The sequence below is a fragment of the Muntiacus reevesi genome, chromosome 7 (assembly GCF_963930625.1).
Source record: "Muntiacus reevesi chromosome 7, mMunRee1.1, whole genome shotgun sequence".
NCBI lineage: Eukaryota > Metazoa > Chordata > Mammalia > Artiodactyla > Cervidae > Muntiacus > Muntiacus reevesi.
In genome coordinates this window covers 59,136,128-59,160,025 of record NC_089255.1, presented here as the reverse complement: position 1 = coordinate 59,160,025, position 23,898 = coordinate 59,136,128, and the positions used below count along the sequence as shown (strand labels likewise).

Below are 23,898 nucleotides of genomic sequence, written 5' to 3'. Positions count from 1 at the left end.
TTACAAACCTCACGCACAGGTAAATGTTCATTTCAGCTGCTTTTTGGCTCTGCTTTGCATGTAATGGTTGCACACACACACACACAAGTATGCATTTGTTTCTGAAGAAGTGCCTTTAATGTCCTGCTGAAGTCAAAGAATCAAAATTTTAAGACAGTGAATTAAATTTGCAGAATCAGTGCTCAGGAGCAATAACATTACAAACAGGAAATTAGTCCAATTACAACATCCTCTAAATTATGATCTCTACTTCCTTGCTGCCTTACTTAGTACCAATCACTCATTATAGCCTGCTTACTGTTGACAGCAGTTCCAAAAAATACTACTCTGGGTCTTCTACCCCATGGCATGGAATGTGGCAGATAAATAAATCCCTTATGATCAGCAGGGAAAATGAATCAAAGACAGGACCCCAAAAGGAAGCACTCAGCACCCGTCCTCTAACAGCTCCTTTTCCTTCCCCCAGGGATGGCCATCACAGGAATGAAGCAAAAACCCACCACGAACCACTGTTTCCCAGCTCTCCTGGAGCCTGGCATGGCCAGATCCTGTGCTGGGTGCTTTGCACTTAGCCTGGCTGAATTTATTGCCAAGTATGAGTTACATATGTAAAGCAATAAATACAGGAGGACAGTGCAGTAAGACAGTGATCTGGAGGGCCCTCCCACTAGCAGTGTGCCTGCCCTTGGGATAAATTATGTCCCGTGGGGATGAACTAAATAGTCCCTCCATGTTCCCTATGAAGTTCTGATCTTCAGGGTTGAAATCCAAGCCCTGTTCCACCAGTTTCACTTATTGGGTTTATCCTGACGTATAATTTATTCCTTCTTCCATATCAGAGGCAGATTCTCACCTAGACACAAAGAAGAAGGCATCCTTAGAGGGAGAGGGAAGATTTTTTTTCTTCTTTGCATGATGTGAATGCTTATGCAAGGGAGGGAGTGGGCTTTAGGTTTTTGTGAGATAATTTTTTGTGTGTCTGTGCGCTTCAGATCAAATTAGGGTTTTTTGTTTTGTTTTGTTTACCTTTGTTTTTTTTTTTTTAATTTATTTTTTTATTTTTCAGTGGGTTTTGTCATACATTGATATGAATCAGCCATAGAGCTACACGAATTCCCCATCCCGGTCTCCCATCCCACCTCCCTCTCCACCCGATTCCTCTGGATCCCCCCAGCCCAACAGGCCCGAGCACTTGACTCATGCCTCCCACCTGGGCTGGTGGTCTGTTTCACCACAGATAATATACATACTGTTCTTTCGAAACATCCCACCCTCCCCTTCTCCCACAGAGTTCAAAAGTCTGTTCCGTACTTCTGCGTCTCTTCTTCTGCCCTGCATATAGGGCCATCGTTACCATCTTTCTAAATTCCGCATATATGCGTTAGTATACTGTAATGTTCTTTATCTTTCTGGCTCACCTCACTCTGTATAATGGGCTCCAGTTTCATCCATCTCATTAGAACTGATTCAAATGAATTCTTTTTAACGGCTGAGTAATATTCCATGGTGTAAATGTACCACAGCTTCCTTATCCATTCATCTGCTGATGGGCATCTAGGTTGCTTCCATGTCCTAGCTATTATAAACAGTGCTGCGATGAACATAAAACTGAAATCCAGAGGCAGGAGACTTAAGCCCACAACCTGAGAACACCAGAAAACTCCTGACTACATGGATCTTTAAGTAATAAGCTACCGTCCAAAAGCCTCCAAACCTACACTGAAACCAACCACCACCCAAGAGCCAATAAATTTTAGAGCAAGACATACCACGCAAATTCTCCAGCAACGCAGGAACATAGCCCTGAACGTCAACATACAGACTACCCAAGGTCACACCTAACACATAAACCCATCTCAAAACTCATTACTGGGCACTCCATTGCTCTCCAAAGAGAAGAAATCAAGATTCACGCACCAGAACACTGACGCAAGCTTTGCTAATCAGGAAACCTTGACAAGCCAATCATCTAACCCCACCCACCTGGTAAAACCTCCACAATAAAAAGGAACCACAGACCTCCAGAATACAGTAAGCCCACTCCAGACACAGCAATCTAAACAAGATGAAAAGGCAAAGAAATACCCAACAGGTAAAGGAACATGAAAAAAGTCCACCAAGTCAAACAAAAGAGGAGGAGATAGGGAATCTACCTAAAAAAGAATTTAGAATAATGATAATAAAAATGATCCAAAATCTTGAAAGCAAAATGGAGTTACAGATAAATAGCCTGGAGACAAAGATTGAAAAGATGCAAGAAATGTTTAATAAAGACCTAGAAGAAATAAAAAAGAGTCAACTAAAAATATCTTTGTTTAAAAAATCATGATAAATAGTCATTAGACTTATCATGGTGATCATTTTGAAATGTATAGAAATACCAAACCACTATGTTATACAACACTATGTTATCCTGGCATACACCAGGAATTAACATAATGTTGTAGGTCAATTATACTGCCAAAACAAACAAAAACTCATTAAAAAAAATCAGACTTGTCATTACCAAAGGCCAGAAGTGGAGGAAAGGAGAATTGGATGAAGGCAGTCAAAAGGTATAAACCTTTGAAAGGTATCAACCTTTCAGTTGATAAATAAGTACTTGGGAAGTAACGTACAATATGATAAATAACACTGTCATACATTATATACGGAAGTTGTTAAGAGAGTAAATGCTAAGAGTTCTCATGGCAAGGAAAAAGATGTTTTTCTGTTTCTTTAATCAACCTTGTATTTCTATGAGATGATGGTGTTCACTAAATTTATTGATAATTATTTCATGATATATATAAATAAAATCATTTTGTTGTACATCTTAAACTTACACAGTGTTATATGTCAATTATATCTTGGTAAAACTGCATAAAAAATAAAAATAAAGAAATTATGAAAGAATAATCTTAAGAAATGAAAGAACAGCATAAAATAGACTTAAAACAAAAAGGAGATATACTAAAGATAGAGGGGAAAAAAATGAATTAGAAAACAAAAAATCAAGTAGATTTGAATAATAAAACCAAACCTGGTTATTTCAAAAGAGCAATAGTATAAGCAAACCTCTAGCAAATCTGATTTTAAAAGATCACACACAGATTACAAATGTAGAAGAAAGCATAATCACACATATAGAGGTTATTTAAAAATTAGATACAAATACTGTGGCCAACACTTTGTGATAAATTTGAAAAATCTAAATAAAATACCCAACTTTTTTTTTTTTTTTTTAAATACCCAACTTTTTTTTTTTTTTTTTTTTTTTTTAATATTATTTTATTAGTTGGAGGCCAATCACTTTACAACATTTCAGTGGGTTTTGTCATACATTGACATGAATCAGCCATATAGTTACATGTATTCCCCATCCCGATCCCCCCTCCCACCTCCCTCCCCACCCGACTCCTCAGGGTCCTCCCAGTGCACCAGGCCCGAGCACCTGACTCATGTATCCCACCTGGACTGGTGGTCCGTTTCACCATAGATAATATACATGCTGTTCTTTCAAAACATCCCACCCTCACGTTCTCCCCCAGAGTTCAAAAGTCTGTTCTGTATTTCTGTGTCTCTTTTTCTGTTTTGCATATAGGGTTATCGCCACCATCTATCTAAATTCCGTATATATGTGTTAGTATACTGTAATGTTCTTTATCTTTCTGACTTACTTCACTCTGTATAATGGGCTCCAGTTTCATCCATCTCATTAGAACTGATTCAAATGAATTCTTTTTAACGGCTGAGTAATATTCCATGGTGTATATGTACCACAGCTTCCTTATCCATTCATCTGCTGATGGGCATCTAGGTTGCTTCCATGTCCTGGCTATTATAAACAGTGCTGCGATGAACATTGGGGTGCACGTGTCTCTTTCAGATCTGGATTCCTCAGTGTGTATACCCAGAAGTGGTATTGCTGGGTCATATGGCAGTTCTATTTCCAGTTTTTTAAGAAATCTCCACACTGTTTTCCATAGTGGCTGTACTAGTTTGCATTCCCACCAACAGTGTAAGAGGGTTCCCTTTTCTCCACACCCTCTCCAGCATTTATTGCTTGTAGACTTTTGGATAGCAGCCATCCTGACTGGCGTGTAATGGTACCTCATTGTGGTTTTGATTTGCATTTCTCTGATGATGAGTGATGTTGAGCATCTTTTCATGTGTTTGTTAGCCATCTGTATGTCTTCTTTGGAGAAATGTCTGTTTAGTTCTTTGGCCCATTTTTTGTTTTTCACAGAATTAGAACAAATAATTTCACAATTTGTATGGAAATACAAAAAACCTCGAATAGCCAAAGTAATCTTGAGAAAGAAGAATGGAACTGGAGGAATCAACCTGCCTGACTTCAGACTCTACTACAAAGCCACAGTCATCAAGACAGTATGGTACTGGCACAAAGACAGAAATATAGATCAATGGAACAGAATAGAAAGCCCAGAGATAAATCCACGAACCTATGGACAGCTTATCTTTGACAAAGGAGGCAAGGATATACAATGGAAAAAAGACAATCTCTTTAACAAGTGGTGCTGGGAAAACTGGTTAACCACTTGTAAAAGAATGAAACTAGAACACTTCCTAACACCATACACAAAAATAAACTCAAAATGGATTAAAGATCTAAATGTAAGACCAGAAACTATAAAACTCCTAGAGGAGAACATAGGCAAAACACTCTCCGACATAAATCACAGCAAGATCTTCTATGACCCACCTCCCAGAATATTGGAAATAAAAGCAAAAATAAACAAATGGGACTTAATGAAAATTAAAAGCTTTTGCACAACAAAGGAAACTATAAGTAAGGTGAAAAGACAGCCCTCAGATTGGGAGAAAATAATAACAAATGAGGAAACAGACAAAGGATTAATCTCAAAAATATACAAGCAACTCCTGAAGCTCAATTCCAGAAAAATAAACGACCCAATTAAAATACCCAACTTTTAAGGTAAAGTTATCCAAATTATTTTACCAAAGAAAGAAAAATTTGAAAAGACTAATAAAAAAAAAAAAGAAGATCTGACAATGAAGGTAAAACTCTAACAGGTCCAGAGAGTTGTTTGGGCTAGTACCAAAGACTTTTTAAGTGGATAATTCCAATATTGTTTAAAGTGCTGCAGTGCACAGAAAATATGAAAACGTTCTGAAGTCATTCTTATTAGTCTAACCTATTCCTGAAACCAAAACTTCATGAGTATAGTTCAAAAAGAAAACTCACTTGTTATAAGGATGCAAAAATTTGAAATAAAATATTAACAATGTGTATGTAACTACTACCTATGATGATATGAAAATTAAGAAGAGTTTATAGCAGAAATTCAATGATTGTTCCACATTATAAAATCTATTAATGAACTTCTCTACATTAAGTAAACTAAAGGGGAAAATACTATGTAACTATCATGACATTAAAATAACAGCAAAGAGCAAACTTTCTTGATTCTTGTAGTGCTAGCCTAAAGTTCCACCTTTATGCCTATTCATTGTATGACTTTGGGCAACTTACTTAATCTAAATTTCATTTCCTCATTAGTAGAATGAAAGGTTTTTTGTGTTTTTTGTTTTTTGTTTTCTTTTTTGGTGGAGGGAGCAGCAAGCTATGCCATGCGACAGGTGGGATCTTAGTTCCCAGACCAGGGATTGAACCCAAGCCCTCTTCAGTCAAAGCATAGAGTCCTAGCCACTGGACCACCAGGGAAATTCCTAGAATGAGAGTTTTTATTGGAGATTAAATGAGATAATCCTACTAATATTTTTGAATCCCTCACCCCAAAATAAAAATTATGATGAGAACATTTTTATTAAAGAGAGGAATGACTATGTCATCCTTAGTAAGGTTTTCATTTTCCCCTTCTCTTATTTCCTTTTGACATTGTTGACACTGTTGAGTCTTTGTTTTCCTAATCATCTTCTTTCTCTTTTCTATTAGGAAAAACCTCCTCCTTTGCCCTTTTGCATAAACACTAGATTACTAAAAATTAAGATCTGGTCCTGAATCAGTCAAGTGGTTAAATGTCTGGGTGAGAATTTGTGGAGGAACAATAGTAAACGCCATTGGAAGGGCTCCCCAGCGACTAAATCAGAAGTCAGAGAAGCCTGCTAAGAGCTTTGAAAAGAGCATAACCCGGAACTGCCAACACAGTACATGGCCTCCTTGTCTTTCTTTCTCTTTTTCTCTTCTGTGAGTATTTTCTATGTTCAGAGGTCCTGTGAATTCAACCCCCAAACAATTGGTAGAAAGATCCCTCATAAAGATAAGAATTGACTCCATTTTTCTCTTCCGTTTCCACTGCTGACCTAACTGTTGTTTGTTAACCATGGATCCTCCTTTACTGCCCAGAACTTCATACTGCTGTCTATTAACTGGAACAATGTACCAGCTAGTATAGAGATGGAAAGATGAATTAACATGGATAGGACATCAGGCTGAATACGTCTGTTTGTATCCAGAGCAGCAATGAGCTACACCAGTTTATCAGCATCCACACGTGATTAATCCTCTGCTTGATGGTAAACATCGGGAGATAGCTGTGGGCATGGCTCAGACAGGAAAGAATCCGCCTGCAATGCAGGAGACCAGGGTTCTATCCTTGGGTGGGGAAGACACCCTGGGGGGAGAATGGCAACCCACTCCAGTATTCTTGCCTGGAAAATTCCATGGACAGAGGAGCCTGGTGGACTGCAGTCCATGGGGTCACAAAGAGTTGGACATGACTGAGCAACGAAGCACACAGACATAGCTGTGGTCACACAAAATGAAGTTCTTCCTTTTAGAATTCTACCTGGTCCACTGAACTTTTTTTTCTTAGATTAAGTAGGATTATGAGCTAAATGAAACTCAGTGACTATGTGACATTGAAATTTAAGCAATTTGAACCTGATTCAACGGTTATATATTAATAGCATCCAAGACGATTGATAATAAAGCAACTTGAATAGTGGATGAATGTGAAGATATATGTAACTAGAAAGAAAAAAGGAGAGGAGATAAAGAAAAAATTGAGAGAAGGAAAGAGTAAATATTTATGAAGTAAGGTAGAAACTAAAGGTTTTATGGAAAGTGAGCCACTCTCAAGCTTCCACAAATCTGCCTAAAACACAATCTACAATGCCAGAATCTACAAGGAATTATTGACACATCTACAAGAAATAATATCCAGATACTATGCCAGCCACCTTCCCTTGGATCTATATATTATTCATAAACTGAATCTTCATGGCAGAGAAAAAATAGTCTTTTGCCATTTATTAAACAATAGGAAAATATAGACTTACAAATTCATAAATATTTATAAAGATAGAAATTAGGAGGTTGGCATTAACATACACACACTGGTATATATAAAATAATCAACAGAGAACTCTCAGTTCTCTGTAATAAACTATATGGGAAAAAGATCTGAAGAAGAATAGATATATGTGTAACTAAATCACTTGGCTGTACACTTGAAACTAACACAACATTGTTAGTCAACTATACTCCAATATAAAATTTAAAAAATTTAAATACGATAAAAATAAAAGATAGTAACAAAAAAACAGATACGTGACAGGGAGGAAGGATACCAACTATTACATTTCTTCTGCAGAACAACCTAGCAATAGGTATCTAAAGCATTCAAAATATTTATATTTTTTGACCTAGTTCTAAACCTTGAAGACAATAAGCTAAGTGAAAGAAACCAGTCACAAAAGGACAAATACTATATAACTCTATCTATCTGAGGTACCCATAGCAGTCATATTCATAGAGATAGAAAGTAGAACTGCGGTTGCCAGGGCTGGGGGAGGAGAGGTGAAGGCTTATTATCTAATGTACAAAGTTTCAATTTGAGAAGATGAAAAACTTCTAGAGAAGGATGGTGACAGTTGCACAACAACATGAACTTACTTAATACCATTGAACTGTGTACTTAAAACTTGTTAAAATGGTAAATTTTATTTTATACATATTTTGCCACAATTTAAAAATGCTTGTGAATATTTAGAAACAGGAAAAACAGTCAACATGGGAGAAATAGTATCAAATATTCTTCAGATTGTCTGCAAAAATCATTGTAAGCCCATGTAAGAAAGAAGACATCAGAAGGGTATGCCAAAGCAGAAAATGCTAGTAGACATTATTTCCAGGTGAGATTATGAGTGCCTTTCTTTTTCATATTTATCTGTATGTTCTAAGTGTTCTAAATAAATATACAGTATATTTATAACTAGAAAAAGAAAAGCCCACCCCATACATCTCTATCCTCTTACCCTGCTTCATTATTATAGTAATGGCACTAATTACTTCCTGAAAGTATATTGTATATTTATTTGCTTCCTTGTCATAGTTTGTTTCCCCAGCTATGATGAAAGTTCTAAAAGATCAGAGGTGCCCGTCTCCTTAATTCTTGAAAAGTTTTAGGCACTTAATGAACACTCCATAAATAAATATTTTAGTGAAGGAGAATAAGTCAATGAATGAATGAATGAGGGAAAGAACAGAAAAACAGTCATCCTCAGGTATGGACAGTGGCATTCCTTCGTATTGTGCCCCTAGACCAAGCTTCTGGGGATAGTGACCCTCTCCCTCCCATCTGTAACTTCCTCAGGATTGGAGGAAGGACTTTCTCCAGATTAAGCATCATCAGAATGAAATAAAACCTGAAATGTGCCCAAATTAGGGTTAAAAGGGTAGGAAGTAATCTAGAAACCTCTTACTTAAAGAATATCCTTACTTAAAGGATAGCTGAAGGGTCTGATACTGTAAAAGAAAAGGGAAAATATAGCCATTTCCAAACCCTGGAAAGTAGTCAGGGGGAGTCATGCATTTATTCCATAAATATCCACTGAGCCTCTTCCAGGTGCCAAGAACTGAAATAGGCACCAAGAGTACAGGGTGGATGAGTGGGGAAGAATCAGACTTCATCTGTTTAATTCCTGAGGGAGCACCAAAGATCAGTGAGAAGTTTGGAAAGATAGATTTGAACGCATTGTAAACAAGAAAGTCCACAATAGCCTTTCTTAAAGTTCATTTCATGGAACCCCAAAGATACATGGAGCGTTTATTTATGTTACATAAAAAAAGAATTATGGGGCCAAATAAATTTAGAGAATCTTAATGAAGTTAACACTTTTTAAACTACAGCACAGGACTTCTCAGGGTCTTTAATACTGTGACTCTCCTAAAGAGCATATGATTCCTTTCCCCAAATCTTTTGGTTAAGAGGACTATTTTTCCAGACCTCGAATTCCATGGGATGAGCATCAAGAAAAGTTATCCTCTCTTCATAATGGAAATGGTGACCAGCAACCATGGAAGCAGACAGTCACTGAGGACTGCACATTGGCACCACACGCCACAGATGCCCCAGACTTCATTCTGAATCATATTGATTCATATCAATCCAGTCTTCTCACTTCATGCCCCTCACCTCATGGTTTTCCCAGTTACCAGTCTCAGCACTCAGTTACCCCCTTTCCACGCCTGCTTTGAATGTAGCCTTAAAGAACCACAGCTTGTGCTTCTGCTTCTGGCTTGCACTCTGGGTAATAATGACTCTGGTTCTTTCCCTAAGCTTCCTGGGGCCACTCTGGGTAAGGCTCCACTGGTTCAACTCTTCCATCTAGCTCTCTGTACATGAAGGAGAGAGACCCAGACAAGGAATAGACAGCTTCTTGTGTCAGGGATGCCATAAATGGGACGAGCTTGGGCTGACTGATTTGAAAAGTTTTTTCCTGTTACTTTCAGAGACTTCTTCAACAGGTCTGAGATCCTGTAATGTCCTATTTCTAGATATTATTTTAAATACTTCTAGTATCTGGGAAAGCAGCTATTTCTCTGACCGCATCATCTTATCAGTTCTCATATGAAATGCAGATGCTCTGCTGCACAATTGAAAAATCCTTCACATGATGAGTCAGAACCACTCACAAGGTCACTGGGCTTTGTTCTACCTTCCAGCCTTACGAATAAAAACCTTTGAAGCCTTGCATGAAACTCCTGCAGGGAGAAACTCTTGTGACTTTAGACTATAGTCCTCCAAGCTTGTCAGATTTTTGTTCTCTTACCTTGTAACTTGGGTTCTCATTCCAAAATCCAGTGACCTCATTGATTGCAGCACTTCAATACAGCCCATGTACTGGAATAAGAGAAAAAAAAAAAAAGAACAAGTAGGAAAAATGGCACAAAAATAGTTCTCAGCTTCAGAGGTGATTTCCTGGGAAACACCTAAATCAGTTCCTGATACCAAATTACATTTGCACATTCAGCCTACCATTGATATTTCTGACCATTAGTGGACACATACCTTAAGCTTCAGTTCAGTTATGAAACATCAGCTAAATCCAAACTATTAACATGGTTTCAGGAAAACGGCTGTCATCCCTGACAAATGTGAGCTCAGGGATATGAGAGCTTGGCCTCTGGGGCTGGAATCCTGGCTCTGCCAGTTATTAGTTATGGAACTTCAACAAGTTACTCAACTTCTCTGCATCTCAGTTTTGCCACTAGCAACATAAGGATACAATTGTTGTGAGAGTTTAATTATTTAATTATGTCCTAAGGTGTTCTAAGAGCAGCGCACGGTACACATGTATGCTCAAATACTAGAGGAAGCAAAACTAAATGTGAGACAAATAATACAGAAATATCAAGTATTCTAGGGAAATAAAATAAGCATATAAATGCAGATAAACCCAAAGCTTAGTAACATAAGAAGATCCTACTTTTTGTAACCTCATTTGTTCAGAGGATTCCAGGAAAGAAAAAGTCAAGTCCTACAGCAGGAAGGAGTAAATCTAGCTTGAACCTGGAGTATTGGAAAAGGCACTCAGGCTCATAAAGCTAAAAGACAGTTAGTTATATTTAATGTGGCAAAAGCGGGAGCCGTGTTAGGCTGCTGGAAAGAGTGGTGAGATTACTCTGTGTTTGAGGAGCCTAATGTCAGTAGCAGTATGAAGGTGGGTTAATAGCAAGGGAGTAAGTGAGGATGCTCCTGCTGAGAAGTAACAAAAGCTCAACCCAAGGAGGATGGTGGGAAGGAGGAGACATATTCAAGTGACATCTCGGAAATAGACACTACACGATCCAGCAGTTGATTTGATCTAGAGAATAAGAAGGATGAGTCAAGGATGACTCAGACGTTTCCAGCCAGGGTAGCAGGGGGAACAGTGATTCCATTAACAGAAACGAGAAAGCCAGGAGAGGGGAAGATGAGGTGATCTGGGACCTGTTCACTGAACGACACTGGTGGGGTATCCAGGAAACAGCAAGTTGAGAGTTAAAAACTGGATTCTGGAATCATGGAGAGGCATTAAGCCTCGGGAGACAGGCTTAGTAGTCACCCGTGTAGCTCTGCCTGGTGAGGCTGTGGGAGTAATCCGCTTAGCAGAGCCTCAGTTGACGAGGGAGAGTGTTTCTCTGAGAATGAGCTCGGAAATGCAATGAGAGCCAAGCAGTCTGATTGAAAGTGATCTGTCGGCTCCATGGAAATGATCTGCTTCCTGTTTAGTTTTCCCCTGGAAGTCTTCCAGCCTTCTGCTTGTGGAAAGATGGCGGGAGCTGGGGGTGCCTCCCCAGACACTCTTGGAGTATTTCTCAGCAAATTTGTACATTTTGCATCCTAAGAGCAGGTCAGTACACCAAGTGTTGTCTAGACTCTCGTGTAGGGGAGAGTTGGCTGGTCAAGACAATTGCCCGGCCATTCTCAGCCAGATTCCTGTTCCTCACACTCTTCGTAGGAGCTCTAGCACTGACACCTAAGCCCTGTGTTTTCTGGCTCCGTCACCCTGCTCCTGTGCACTTCGCTGCCACACTTCCTTCTATTCCTCAAATACAGCCAACTCTTTCCAAACACAGGGCCTTTGCACGAGCTGTTCCATTGCTAGCTCTGCCTAGATCCTCCCCACTGCTCTGTAAGACTGACTCTTTTTTATCCTTCAGGTTTTAATTCAAATATCACTGCCTCAGAGACCCTCCCTAGCACCCTTCATCACAGCCCCCCATTTGTCATCATGCCACTGACTAATAATCAAGTTTACTTGTTAACTTGCTTGTTACCTGTCTTCATTCCCTTGACTGTAAGCATCATAAGAGCAAGGACCATGATCACCATGGAATTCCCAATGCCCAGGGCAGTGCCTGGGACAGACGGTACCCAATAAATACTGGATGAAAGAGTGAAAGAGGCTTCTACTGTTCAGCTCCAACAGTAGTTTAAAATGCACAGAGGGAGGTGAATTTCTGACTGTTCTCTCCATCCTGGAGGATGAGGAAGGAGTATAGCAGAATAAGGTCGCAGAAAGAGACTTGAGGGGAAGGTGAGGAGAAAGGGCCTGACTCCCCAGGTGTTCCAGGGGTGGGGAAAACCCTGAGTGATAAAGCTGATGGGAGGGGGAAACGAGGCAAAGATGTAAGCTGGGGCAGAGATGCTCTGAGGCTCAACAGCTCAGGGAGGGAGGGTGTCAAATGGGGCAGTTCTCGGCCCAGTGACATGAGTCACCAACCGTGGGATTCTGGTTAACAAGGGAAGAGGTTTTTAGTGGAGAGGAGGAGAGGAAGACAGGGAGAGAGGGAATCTTCCAAGCTTTGTGCTTCATTTTTAACTGGAGTTTAGTTGCTCTACAAAGTTGTAGTAGCTTCTTCTGCACAGTAAAGTGAGCCAGCTATGCATATCCATTTACCCCCTCTTTTTTGGATTTCCTTCCCATTTAGCTCACCACAGAGCGCTGAATGAAGTCGCCTGTGCTATACAGTAGGTTCCCACTAGTTATCTATTTTATCCATAGTTGCATATAAACGTAAGGTTTTGTTTCTAATCACACTTCATGGCGATAACCACCTCAGTCGCCTCCTTCTAAGGCGGCCCCAGGAGTTGTTTCCAAAACTCTCCCCTTCACTGAAACCTCTGTTTTGCTTCACATACTTGTCTGTCAGCAATGGCACACCTTCTGCCGGCCTCGCTGCGGGAAACGTGAGTCACAGTCCGAGAAGATCGTGACAGTGAGCACATTCCCCACCCACCCCCGGCATGTGAGGTGGAAGGCACTCCAGGCAACGTGAAGGGAGAAAATCAATGCCCGATTTTCTTTCCACAATGACGCTGAAGCCCAGATGCACCTGGTCTTCCCATTGACTCACTCAGTCCATTTCACTCTGAAACCACTGCTGTGAAGAAGAAGGGAGGGCGCGGTGCATGAAAAGACTGTATCTTTGTTTAGGTACCTGACTGAACAAAGTGGCTGGATGTCCAGGCCTCAGGGAGGAGGAGTTTAGCTTGTTGATTTCAGTATAAACTAACCCTACCTCTCATTCATGTATTAATTGTAGGTCTGCAAAGACACGGTCTCTGTTCTCAAGAAACATAGCCCCATGAGGATAGGACAACCATGAAAGAGATGATTTATCTTTTCTCTCTATGAGGTTAGTCATGGTTAATTCCATTTAACAGATGAAGAAATTAAGCCCTATTAATGGGAAGTGGCTGGCTCAGTTTCACTTATTCAGTGAGACTGAATCAGGGCTTATTCTGGAGGCTGCAGTTCATTTCTGGGAACCTGTGTGTGAGCCTTGTGGGACAGGAAAATCGAAAAGAGAGGAGGTCATCCAGCTGCCCCCTCTGCCTCCTCCTTTGGTCTTCCCAGGCGGGAAAGAAGGTGACCCACCTGGGGGCCCCGTGGTAAGGTTGGGCATGGATCCAAGCTCTTCCGGGGCCAGCAGGATGTGGCACCCGAGACAGAAGACACGCCCTAACACCTGACCCTGTGATGGGGAGAGGACTCTGAAGACCTTTATTAAAAGTATCAGGGGCGGTAAGAACGTGACGGCGCTCAGACAACCTTTCCATTCAGCACTTGACAGATGGCTCACCTAGATCCCAGCTCACGCACTCCCTTCTTGCCCCAGGGCAGTCATAATATTTTTGTACTGTCTGAGCTTCAACCACTTGTTTCTAGGGAGAGGTGAACAGTCTATTCATGCCCTGTGTATCTTGGACTTTGCATTCCAGGGAAGAAATTATTGCTGAGGTTTTCAGAGACCAGGAAAGAGAGCTGGCCTGTGGGAACTTTTCATCCTGACTCTTACAGAATGATGACCTTCAAAGATCTAAAGAAAAAGGACATATATTCTTATATCCTCAGAATGTCTGAAGGATACATATTACCTCTGCGAATGGGAGAGGCAAACTTTTACTTTTTACTTTACATTTTTGTATTGTGTGTGTTTGAAAAAATAAGTAAGCGGTATTATTTTAGAGTTTAAAAATTAAATAAAGTCTACCACTTAACCTCTTGGAATCACAATTAATTACCAAGTAAGGTTAAATCTCTTGTTTTTCAATGGTATTTTCCCTTCCTTAGAATGTGCCTGCCCTTCTGCTAGATGGTAGAAGCCACCAACATGGCCTAAAGACATTGCAGGATTTCTCTGCCACCTCTAAATAACATCTAATCTTTCCCATTAAAAACAGGGGAAGTGGGAAAAGGACAATCTTGAGACACTGTCTCCACTTCCTTACTTTCAATTCATGCTTCAACTCATTACAGTAGCTTCCAGTCTCAAGACTCTATTGAAACTCCCTGAGCAAACCAATGATCTTGTCCACTCCAGTGACCTGTTCTAGCCTCTGGTTCGCATGCTCTTCCCTTTCTTTCAAACCCCTCATCCAACCAGGGGCCAAATTCAATCAATTTAGTCATCTCTTGAATCGGCTCTAGTTTAGACACACTCTGTCTCTCAATGGCAATAGAGTGGACTCCCAACATATGAATGTTTGATTTACTCAGTTCAACTACTATATCAACCTGACCTGCAGAAAGTAAAAGATCAAAAAAAAAGTCAAGTCCCTTTACTCAGCCTCTCAGCCCCCAACTCTACTACTCAAACTAGACTTGACTTCTGCCCCAGGGAAAAGGAACCTCTCTGCAAATTCAAACAGAGATAGAAGCCACTGACTCTGAACTGAGCCTAGATGGACAGGTGTATAGAGATTTCAGAGATTTCCCAGTGTATTCTTTATTCCACTTGATTTTCACCCTAGTGATGAATTTAGAACACAACCCCCTCTAAGAAGGAGTCTCTGGTGTCCCACCCTCTGAATCTGCATTTCCCAGTGTAGCTAGCACCTTACTGAAATGCAGATGTGCCATGATATCACTCCACCCTATCACATCTCATTCCCACTTAAAACTCTCATAGATCCCCCACCTTCTTAAAGCAGAGCTTCTCAAACTTTAGAGAACTTCAGAATTACCAAAGAAACTTAAATGGAAGATTTTTAAAAACAGATTTCTGGGGTTCTGAAAAATTCTGCTTCAGTTGGTCCAGGAGAATGTGTTTTATTAAGGACTCATGGATTCTGCTACAGCAGGTCCAAGAATTACACTTTAGAGAAAACATCAGTCTTCAGGAAGAGATCTTACTTTCTTAGCTTAATGGACAAGGTCCCTAACTATCATCATTCAAAAGTTACTTCCATGAAACCTCTTCTCTTTTTCTCCTTTCTTTTTAAAATTTTATTTATTTATTTACTTATGGCTCTGCTGAGCCTTTGTGCTGCTCGGGCTTTTCTCTAGTTGCAGTGAACAGGGGCCACTTTTCATTGCAGTGGCATGTCTTACTGCAGAACACGGGCTCAAAGGCACGCAGGCTTCAGTAGTTGCGGGGCATGGGATTAATAGCTGTAGTTTGCAGGCTCAGTAGTTGTGGTACAGGGCCTAGACGCTCCATGGCACACAGGATCCTCCTAGACCAGGGATCAACGTTTCCTGCACTGGCAAGCAGATTCTTTACCGTGAGTCATCAGGGAAGACCCTTTTCTCCTTTCTTACCTTCAGTCTGACCACTCCCTTCTCTGGACCCTCCTCCACACACTGTACGGACATCCAGAAGACCTTTTATAAAATATTAATTGTCCATATGGCTTTTTTCGCCAGTGTGCCTGTACCTCTTTTGGAATAGGAATGGTGTCTGTTTCTTCTTTGTATCCTCAGTATTGAGCCAAGCTCACCAATGCTCCTGAGATGAATGAGTAAAATGCAGCTTGAACAACTTATAAGAAAAAATAGGATGTGTATATAAAAATAATTATATAAAAAGTTTAGATCATATTAATTATTTTTTCAAACTATATCTCATCTAACTTAATTTTCAAAAAGAATAATCATGAAGGTCAAAAGCTCAGCACTTAATAATTAAGATATTAATGAGTAAATGGATCCAGACAGAAGAAAGTAACCAGATACAGGCAAATCTGAACTATACAGACTACAAGAAAGACAAAACCCAAGCTACTCACTCTAGCCCCTGGTTGCCATTTAGGAAACCAGATCTCATTTTTCAAGAGAAGTCAGAAATAAGACTTTATTTATGAATTTTCCTAAATTTAAAAACCAACAGGTCACAATGAACAACCCAAAGATTAAATTTTAAAAATTACATTATTAATAGAATTAAAAACAACAAAATATTTATGAATAAATTTAACAAGATAAATGCAAAATTCAGACTTTGAAAACCATAAAGTATCGTTGAAAGAAATTTAAGACGACCAAAATAATTGGAAAGACATTCCAAGTTCATGGATCAGAACTTCATGTTAAGATAGCAATACTCCTCGAACTGATCTATTGACTCAATTCTTGGCAAAATACCAGATGGCTTCTTTGCAGAAATTGACAAGCTGATCCTAAAATTCACATGGGAATTCAAGAGACCCAGAATGGCCAACACAATGTTGAACAAGACAAAAGTTGGAGAACTCACATGTCCCAATTTCAAAACTCCCGACACAGTTGTACAATCAAAATACGTGTGGTAATTACACAAGGAAAGACATAGATCAGTGAAATATAATTGACAGTCCAAAAACGAACCCTCGTGTGCTCAGTCACTTCAGTCGTGTCCACCAATTGAATTTTGACGAGGGCACCAAAACAATTTAAGTGGGGAAAAAACAGTGTTTTCAACAAACAGCGCTGGAGCAGTTGGATGTTACAGAATGAAATAACATAAAAAAGAATAAAATCAGATCTCTATTCCACATCATATGCAAAAATAAACTCAAAGATGGATCTAAGATCTACACATGGGAATTAAAATGATAATACTCTTTAAAGAAAATAGGTAAAAATTATCGTAACCTTGGCTATGACACCAAAAGTACAAGCAACCAAAGAAAAAGATATATAAATTGTATCTTATAAAAATCAAATACTTTCGTACTTCAAGGGACACTATCAAGAAAATGAAAAGATCACCCACAGAATGGGAGAACCTGTTTGCAAATGATTTATCTGATAAGGGACTTGCATCTATAATACATAAAGAATACTTACAACACAATAGTAAAAAGACAAGCTACACAATTTTTAAATGGACAAATGATCCGAATAGACGTTTCTCAAAATAAGATATACAAATGGCCAGTAAGCACAGGAAAACTACTCAATGTCATTCATCACGAAGGAAATGCACATCAAAACCACATTGAGATACCACTTCACACTTTTTGGAATGGCTATAACTTAAACAAACAAATGAACTGAAAATAGCAAGTGTTGACAAAGATATGGAGAAACTGGGACCCTCATACACTGGTAGTGGGAGTATAAAGTGGTAAAGACATAAGGGAAAGCAGCTTGGCAGTTTCTCAGAAAGTTAAACTTAGAACTACCATAAGGTCCAAAAATTCCACTCCTAGATATTCACTCATGAAAAGTGAAAACATAGGTCCACACATAAACATTCACTCAAATGTTCACAGCAGCACTAGTCATAATAACAAAAAGCAGAAACAACCTGACTATTCATCAAAATGATGAACAGATCAATAAAAAGTGGTACATCATGCCATGGACTTGTGTTTGGCAATAAAAAGGAAATGAAATACTGATGAATGGTACAACATGGATGAACTTTGAAAACATTTTTCTAGGGGAAAGAACGCAGTTACAAAAGACCACATACTGTGTGATTCCATTTATATGAAATAACTGGAATACATAAATCTATAGAGCTAGAAAGGAAGGCTGGAAGGTTTGCGGGGGTGGGGTGTGAGGGCTACAGGTTACAGAGTTGATTTGGGAGTTGATAAGAATGTTCTAATATTGGTGGTGATTGCACAACTCTGTGAATATACTAAAATCCATTGAATTGTATACTTTATATGGGTGGATTATATGAAATATTATTATATCTCAATAGAATTACTATCAAGCAATAACAACAATAGGCCAAACAAAGAATATCTGCAGGCACTGTGTGATCCTGATATAAACTATTCAGGAAATGTTTGTGAATGGATGAATAATCCATCTATGAATAATGCTTCAGATCATTATAGTTGTTTGAAATCTTCAGCACCCTTGAGGCAGAGTTCATTGCTCTTCCTTTGGGCTCCCAGAATATCTTGGTCACACCTGAAGGTTGCACTCACCCAGCGATGCTGCTATTTATCTATTTAAATGTCTATGTCTGCCCACTGCTAAACTGTGCGCTTCTCAAGGGCAAGGAGTGAGTCTTAGTCATCACTATCCCCAGCACCTCTTATAGGGTAATAAATGATTTATTTGAATGAAGGAGCCAAGAAATAATGTTCAGGAAGTCTCAAAATAACCTGCATCCTAACTGGACTATCTGTAATGTGTTCTTTCTGAAAGGGGTGTATTTCCAGTTAAAACAATCCTGAAGTAAAGCTGGTCAAAGCCTTCCTTACGCCAGGTTTGAGTTGGGTGTGTGTCTTGTGAGAAGGGAGTGGAAAGTCCTTCCCCACTTGGTGCAGCACCAATCCAAGCAAACCTGGAGCAGGTGGACGCCAGGGAGGGGCCTCTGCCTCTGGAATGAGGAGCAAGTTTAGAGGGAATTCGGTGAGACAGGCCTCAAGGGGAGAGGCACAAGTGGTCCTAGCAAACGCTGCCTTTCTTCTTCTTTTTAAAAAATTGAACTATGGTTGATTTACAATATTCTGTTAGTTTCAGGTATATAGCTTCAGATTCTTTTCCATTATTGGTTATTACATGATATCATGATATTGAATATAGTTACTTCCCTAAGCTACACAGTAAATCCTTGTTTATCCAATTATTTCCATACTCCCAATTGATCCCCCCCAAACTTTTCCCCTTTGGGAACCATAAGTTTGTCTTTCGTCTGAGAATATATTAACACTGCCTTTTCTTAGATGGGCTTTCCTCCATAATTCAGTTGGTAAAGAAACCACCTGCAATTCAGGAGACCCTGGTTTGATTCCTGGGTCAGGAAGATCTGCTGGAGAAGGGATAGGCTACCCACTCCAGTATTCTTGGGCTTCCCTTGTGGCTCAGCTGGTAAAGAATCTGCCTGCAATGTGGGAGACCTGGGTTCGATCCCTGGGTTTGGAAGATCCCCTGGAGAAGGGAAAGGCTACCCACTCCATTATTCTGACCTGGAGAATTCCATGGACTGTATAGACCATGGGGTCTCAAAGAGTCAGACATGACTGATTTCTTAGGTGATCTTACAGCACCTTTGAAACTTCCCACCAAGAGCACAGGGCTGCTGACACCTTCTTGCTCTCCATCACTCTGTCCTCTTGTATTTGCTTTTCTTCAGAGTATTTACTGCTTACAACAATGTTTGTTGATAGTCTGTCTCCCCCACTAGAAGATTAGTAGCAGACAACAAGACTGCTCTATCCCCAACAACTAGAATACTCTCTGGTATACAGTAGTCCCTCAAAGTAAACTTCAGTTGATTAAACTGAACAGATCTTTAAAATCCAAACATCTACCCTGATGAAAACTCCTGCTCCAGGTTCAAAAACCTGAAAATCTGAATTTGATCACTCATTCCCACTGGGGTCTTTGCAACTAGGGAATTTCTGAGTCCTTAATATTTACAAAGATGGACTCTTCTAAAGTAAGTTTTGTGCTCTACTGGTCCTTCCTAAAGAAGGAAAGGTTCTCCAGGGTTCTCTCTATCTCCAGGGTTCCCGTCCAAGGCAAAGCAGGGCTGTGAAGGGAGCTAACCCTATCACTCTGGCCCAGATCTCATAGACGCTCTTCCCCTGCTAAGTAGATGCCTTCCCCAGCAGCAAATGAAGAGGCACCTATATTTCAAAATTCCATTCCTAGTCCCACTAAGGCAAGCAGAACTGACAACATCTTAAACATAATCTCCTGAAGATTTTTAGAATTAATAAGGCATTTTTAAGTTTATTCAGAAGAAGCATTTCTCTTTGACAATGGCCAACCTGGATGCTTCAGACAGAAAGTCTTGAGGGCCAGAAGCCCAGGTAAACAGTAAAGATCTTGGTCTGGTTGGCACTTTGTTGACACTCCAATATTTTAGGATATAAACTGCCTACAAGCATCAAAAGAAAACTTTCAATTCATCTGAAAAACAGTACTGTTTGTCTGTGGGCAAGGAAAGTATGACAACCATCTGTATACCACACCAGGCAACTGTGCAGTATCTCATACCAACAGTCCTACTCACATTGAAACTCCCTTACACATGGGCATTTTTTTGAACTGAGAGTGGTTCCATATCTGCCTACAGACCTGAGCACAGACACAGTCACTCTGCTTGAGGTCATCCCTGAGGCAAAAACTGCACTGAGAGCATTTGGAGGGCTCCGACCTTCCCCTAGGAAAAACTTTATACTCATTTCTTGGGAGACATGAATGTCTCTCTCTGCTGCTGGGCACAGCCAGGTAAATCACATCCTATGTGATCATGTGCCTTTGTATGAACAGTGATTTACACTGCCTCTTTTCACAAGTGTTATCTCATTGGATCCTCACAGTAAAACTGTGAGAAACTGTCACAGAACCTGAACAGGTATATAATACCCCTTTTACACATGAGAAATTGATTCTTAGGGGTTCGGCTTTCTGCTCAAGCGTCACAGGGCTGGTTCAGAGAGATCTTTTGCTGCTTAAAGCTATGCTGTTCCACATCATTTCCCTGACCTGGAGACATTGAGTCTCAAAGCCCTACATCTATAAAAGATACAAGCTACTGCACAGTGATTTTGATCACTAGTGTAAGAAGTCGGATGTGCTTCATCCTATTGATGAGGCATCTGCTGATAGCAGTTCCCCCACAATACCTGCATCAGGTAAGAGAAGGCTCCCTGTGATGCTTACATCCCTGCAGTGACCCATGCTCCACCTGGGTAGAGTCCAGGGACATTTGCAAAGTGAAAATGAATTCAAGGATCTGAAAACATCTGGACTGAAGATACGGCATTGTATCTCTCTCTTCTATTCACCTGCCCAAACAGCCATTATATATATATAGAGAGAGAGAGAGAGAAGGCTGAGCACCGAAGAATTGACACTTTCAAACTATGGTGTTGGAGAAGACTCTTGAGAGTCCCTGGGACTGCAAGGAGATTCAACCAGTCAGTTCTGAAGGAAATCAACCCTGAATATTCAATGGAAGGACTGATGCTAAAGCTGAAGCTCCAATGCTTTGGCCACCTGATGCAAAGAACCAACTCATTAGAAAAGACCCTGATGCCTGGAAGGATTGAAGGCAAAAGAAGAAGGGGGTGGCAGAGGATGAGATAAGGAGATAGCTTTGCCAACACAGTGGATATAAGTTTAAGCAAACTCCAGGAAATAGTGGAGGACAGAGGGGCCTGGCATGCTGCAGTCCATGGGGTCGCAAAGAGTCGGACACAACTTAGCGACCGAACAACAAGAACAATATATGTATAAACATTTAAAATACTTTTCTCTCTTTAATATATAGGTATTATTATTCTTGTTGCTGCATGAAGAGAAAGAGTGAGAAAGACAGGCATCTTCTGTAGGTGACAGGTGTTTTTATATTCTATAATAACATAGGAACTCAAGAGTTATTGCTGCAACCACCACCTAAAACAGTCAATTCCACACAGTTGATCATCCTTTATGTTTTGGAGGAACAAAAATTACATCATACAAAGGTGAAATCTCCATAAAAAATATTCTTAATGTGCTCTTGGCAGAAAATCCTTGGGGACCTCTTATCTTATATTCAATTGTAATACTGTCGAGATTCAAAAGCTGCAACCAATAGCTTCATGCTAAGTCCTTTGTGGGGAAGAGCAAATGCCCCATAATCCAGACTTCTAAGAAACTTTTAAGAAAGTTTTATCATTGTGTAAGTATAATCCTAGGAATTCAAGAATGCTATTTTCTGTTGTTCTTAAAGAAGGTCTCTATTTTGGTGGACTGGTCCCCATTAATGAAAATGAGAACTGAAATACTGGCCCTACTCAGATTATATTGCCTTTGAAATAGCAATTGACTACTCTTTGCTGATGGATCCAGGGAAATCCCCAGTTGCATCAAGGCATTAATATGTTTAGAAGAGAAGCAGCCTTAGCAGTGCTGCTTACAGGAAGAACAAACTGAATAACTGATCCCACAGCCATTTAAACTAGAGATCTGTGTTTAAAAAGGCAAGCTTCATCCTATTCCCTGGAAGGTCCTCATTTTTCCAAACACTATCATGCCCTTTTGCTTTCATCTTATACTTCCTTCCTTCCTTCCACTTTTCTTTGTTTATATGGCAGCTGTTAGTGCATTTCCACGAATATTTCCAATTTTCACCTGCCCACCCCAAAGTAGGACGGCACTTCTCTTGCCCCTTGGAAGCTGGTGCAGCTCCCGATTTAGTGAATGTATGCAAGCAGACTATTCCTTTGGGAGTGATTTTTTTTCAAAGTTCCTCTCTTTCAATTAGGGAGGCACAGAGACAGAGCCTCCCTTAGCCCAGGTTCTGAGGGAAAACACACAGTAAGAGACCCGAGCCACTTTGCTGCAGACACATGATATTAGAGACAAATAAACCTTTTTTTTTAACTTGATTCAGCTGCTGAGATGCTTGGATTGCTTATTACCATAGAATGACTTAGTCTACCCTGACCTTTATGGTAACCATGAAAGGGGAAAAGGAACAGACCACAGAGTCTAGGAGCATGGGCTCTGGGAATCAGGCAGGCCAGGTCTGAAACTCAGCTTTGCATGTACTAGCTGTGACACTGTGAGCAAATAACTTGCAATCTAAGGCCTCAGTTTCTTCATCTATAAAATAGGGCCAATAACTTACCTGTTACATAAGGTTATTATGAGGCTCAAATAAGGTGATGCAGGTGTGGTGCTCAGCACAGTGACGGAGCATGAGAAGGGCTCAGTAAAAGGCAGTGACTATCCTGGGATGACAGTGTTCCTCACCCTCCTCTTCAGTTCCATTTGCCTCCTAGTTGGGGAAGGTGATGAATAAGCCTCAACTACTATGAAGGGACCTCAATTAAGAGCACTCTTTTATAGAGTGTGATAAACACTAGGATGTAAGGTGCTATGGGAGTGTGTAGGAGGGGCTCCAACCCAACCTCAGGGAATCAGGGAAGATTTTTTAGAAGAGATGTTGGTGTGAGTCATGATGGGCAACTAAGGAGAGGATTGGAATGGGAGTTCCAGGCAACAGGTAGAGCATGTACAAGAGAGAAAGGGGAAGAATAAGAGGTGCTTCAAAAGCATTCAATATGACTAAAGTCCAGAGATATGTCTGGAGGTGTAGATAGGTGTAACTACAGTATATTAGTTATCTAGTTCACTGTCTGCCTGCATAACTCAATACGCTCTTGGTGGTTAGCAACTGGGTCCATTTACCTGGCATTCTTAGAGTCCCATACAATACATGGGATACAGTAGGCTCTCGATAAATGGTCACAGAATGTCTGATGATTATAACCAAGTTTCAAGCCACCTAAGACTAAGTGTGACAGACTTAATTTTCTTAGGCTCCAAAATCACTGCAGATGGTGACTGCAGCCATGAAATTAAAAGACACTTGCTCCTTGGAAGAAAAGCTATGACAATCCCAGACAGTGTATTAAAAAGCAGAAACATTACTTTGCCAACAAAGGTCCGTCCAGTCAAAGCTATGGTTTT

General features: G+C 40.1%; 1 protein-coding gene across 2 annotated transcripts in view; it reads right to left on the bottom strand.

Moving 5' to 3' along the window:
* SHC4 (SHC adaptor protein 4) overlaps positions 1-23,898 on the bottom strand; it is a 124,539-nt gene that overhangs the window by 70,124 nt on the left and 30,517 nt on the right. For both annotated transcript variants that reach the window (XM_065940497.1, XM_065940498.1), the window contains exon 3: positions 10,042-10,112. In XM_065940497.1, coding sequence (XP_065796569.1) covers positions 10,042-10,112 — 71 coding nt within the window. The remainder of the gene's footprint in view (positions 1-10,041; positions 10,113-23,898) is intronic.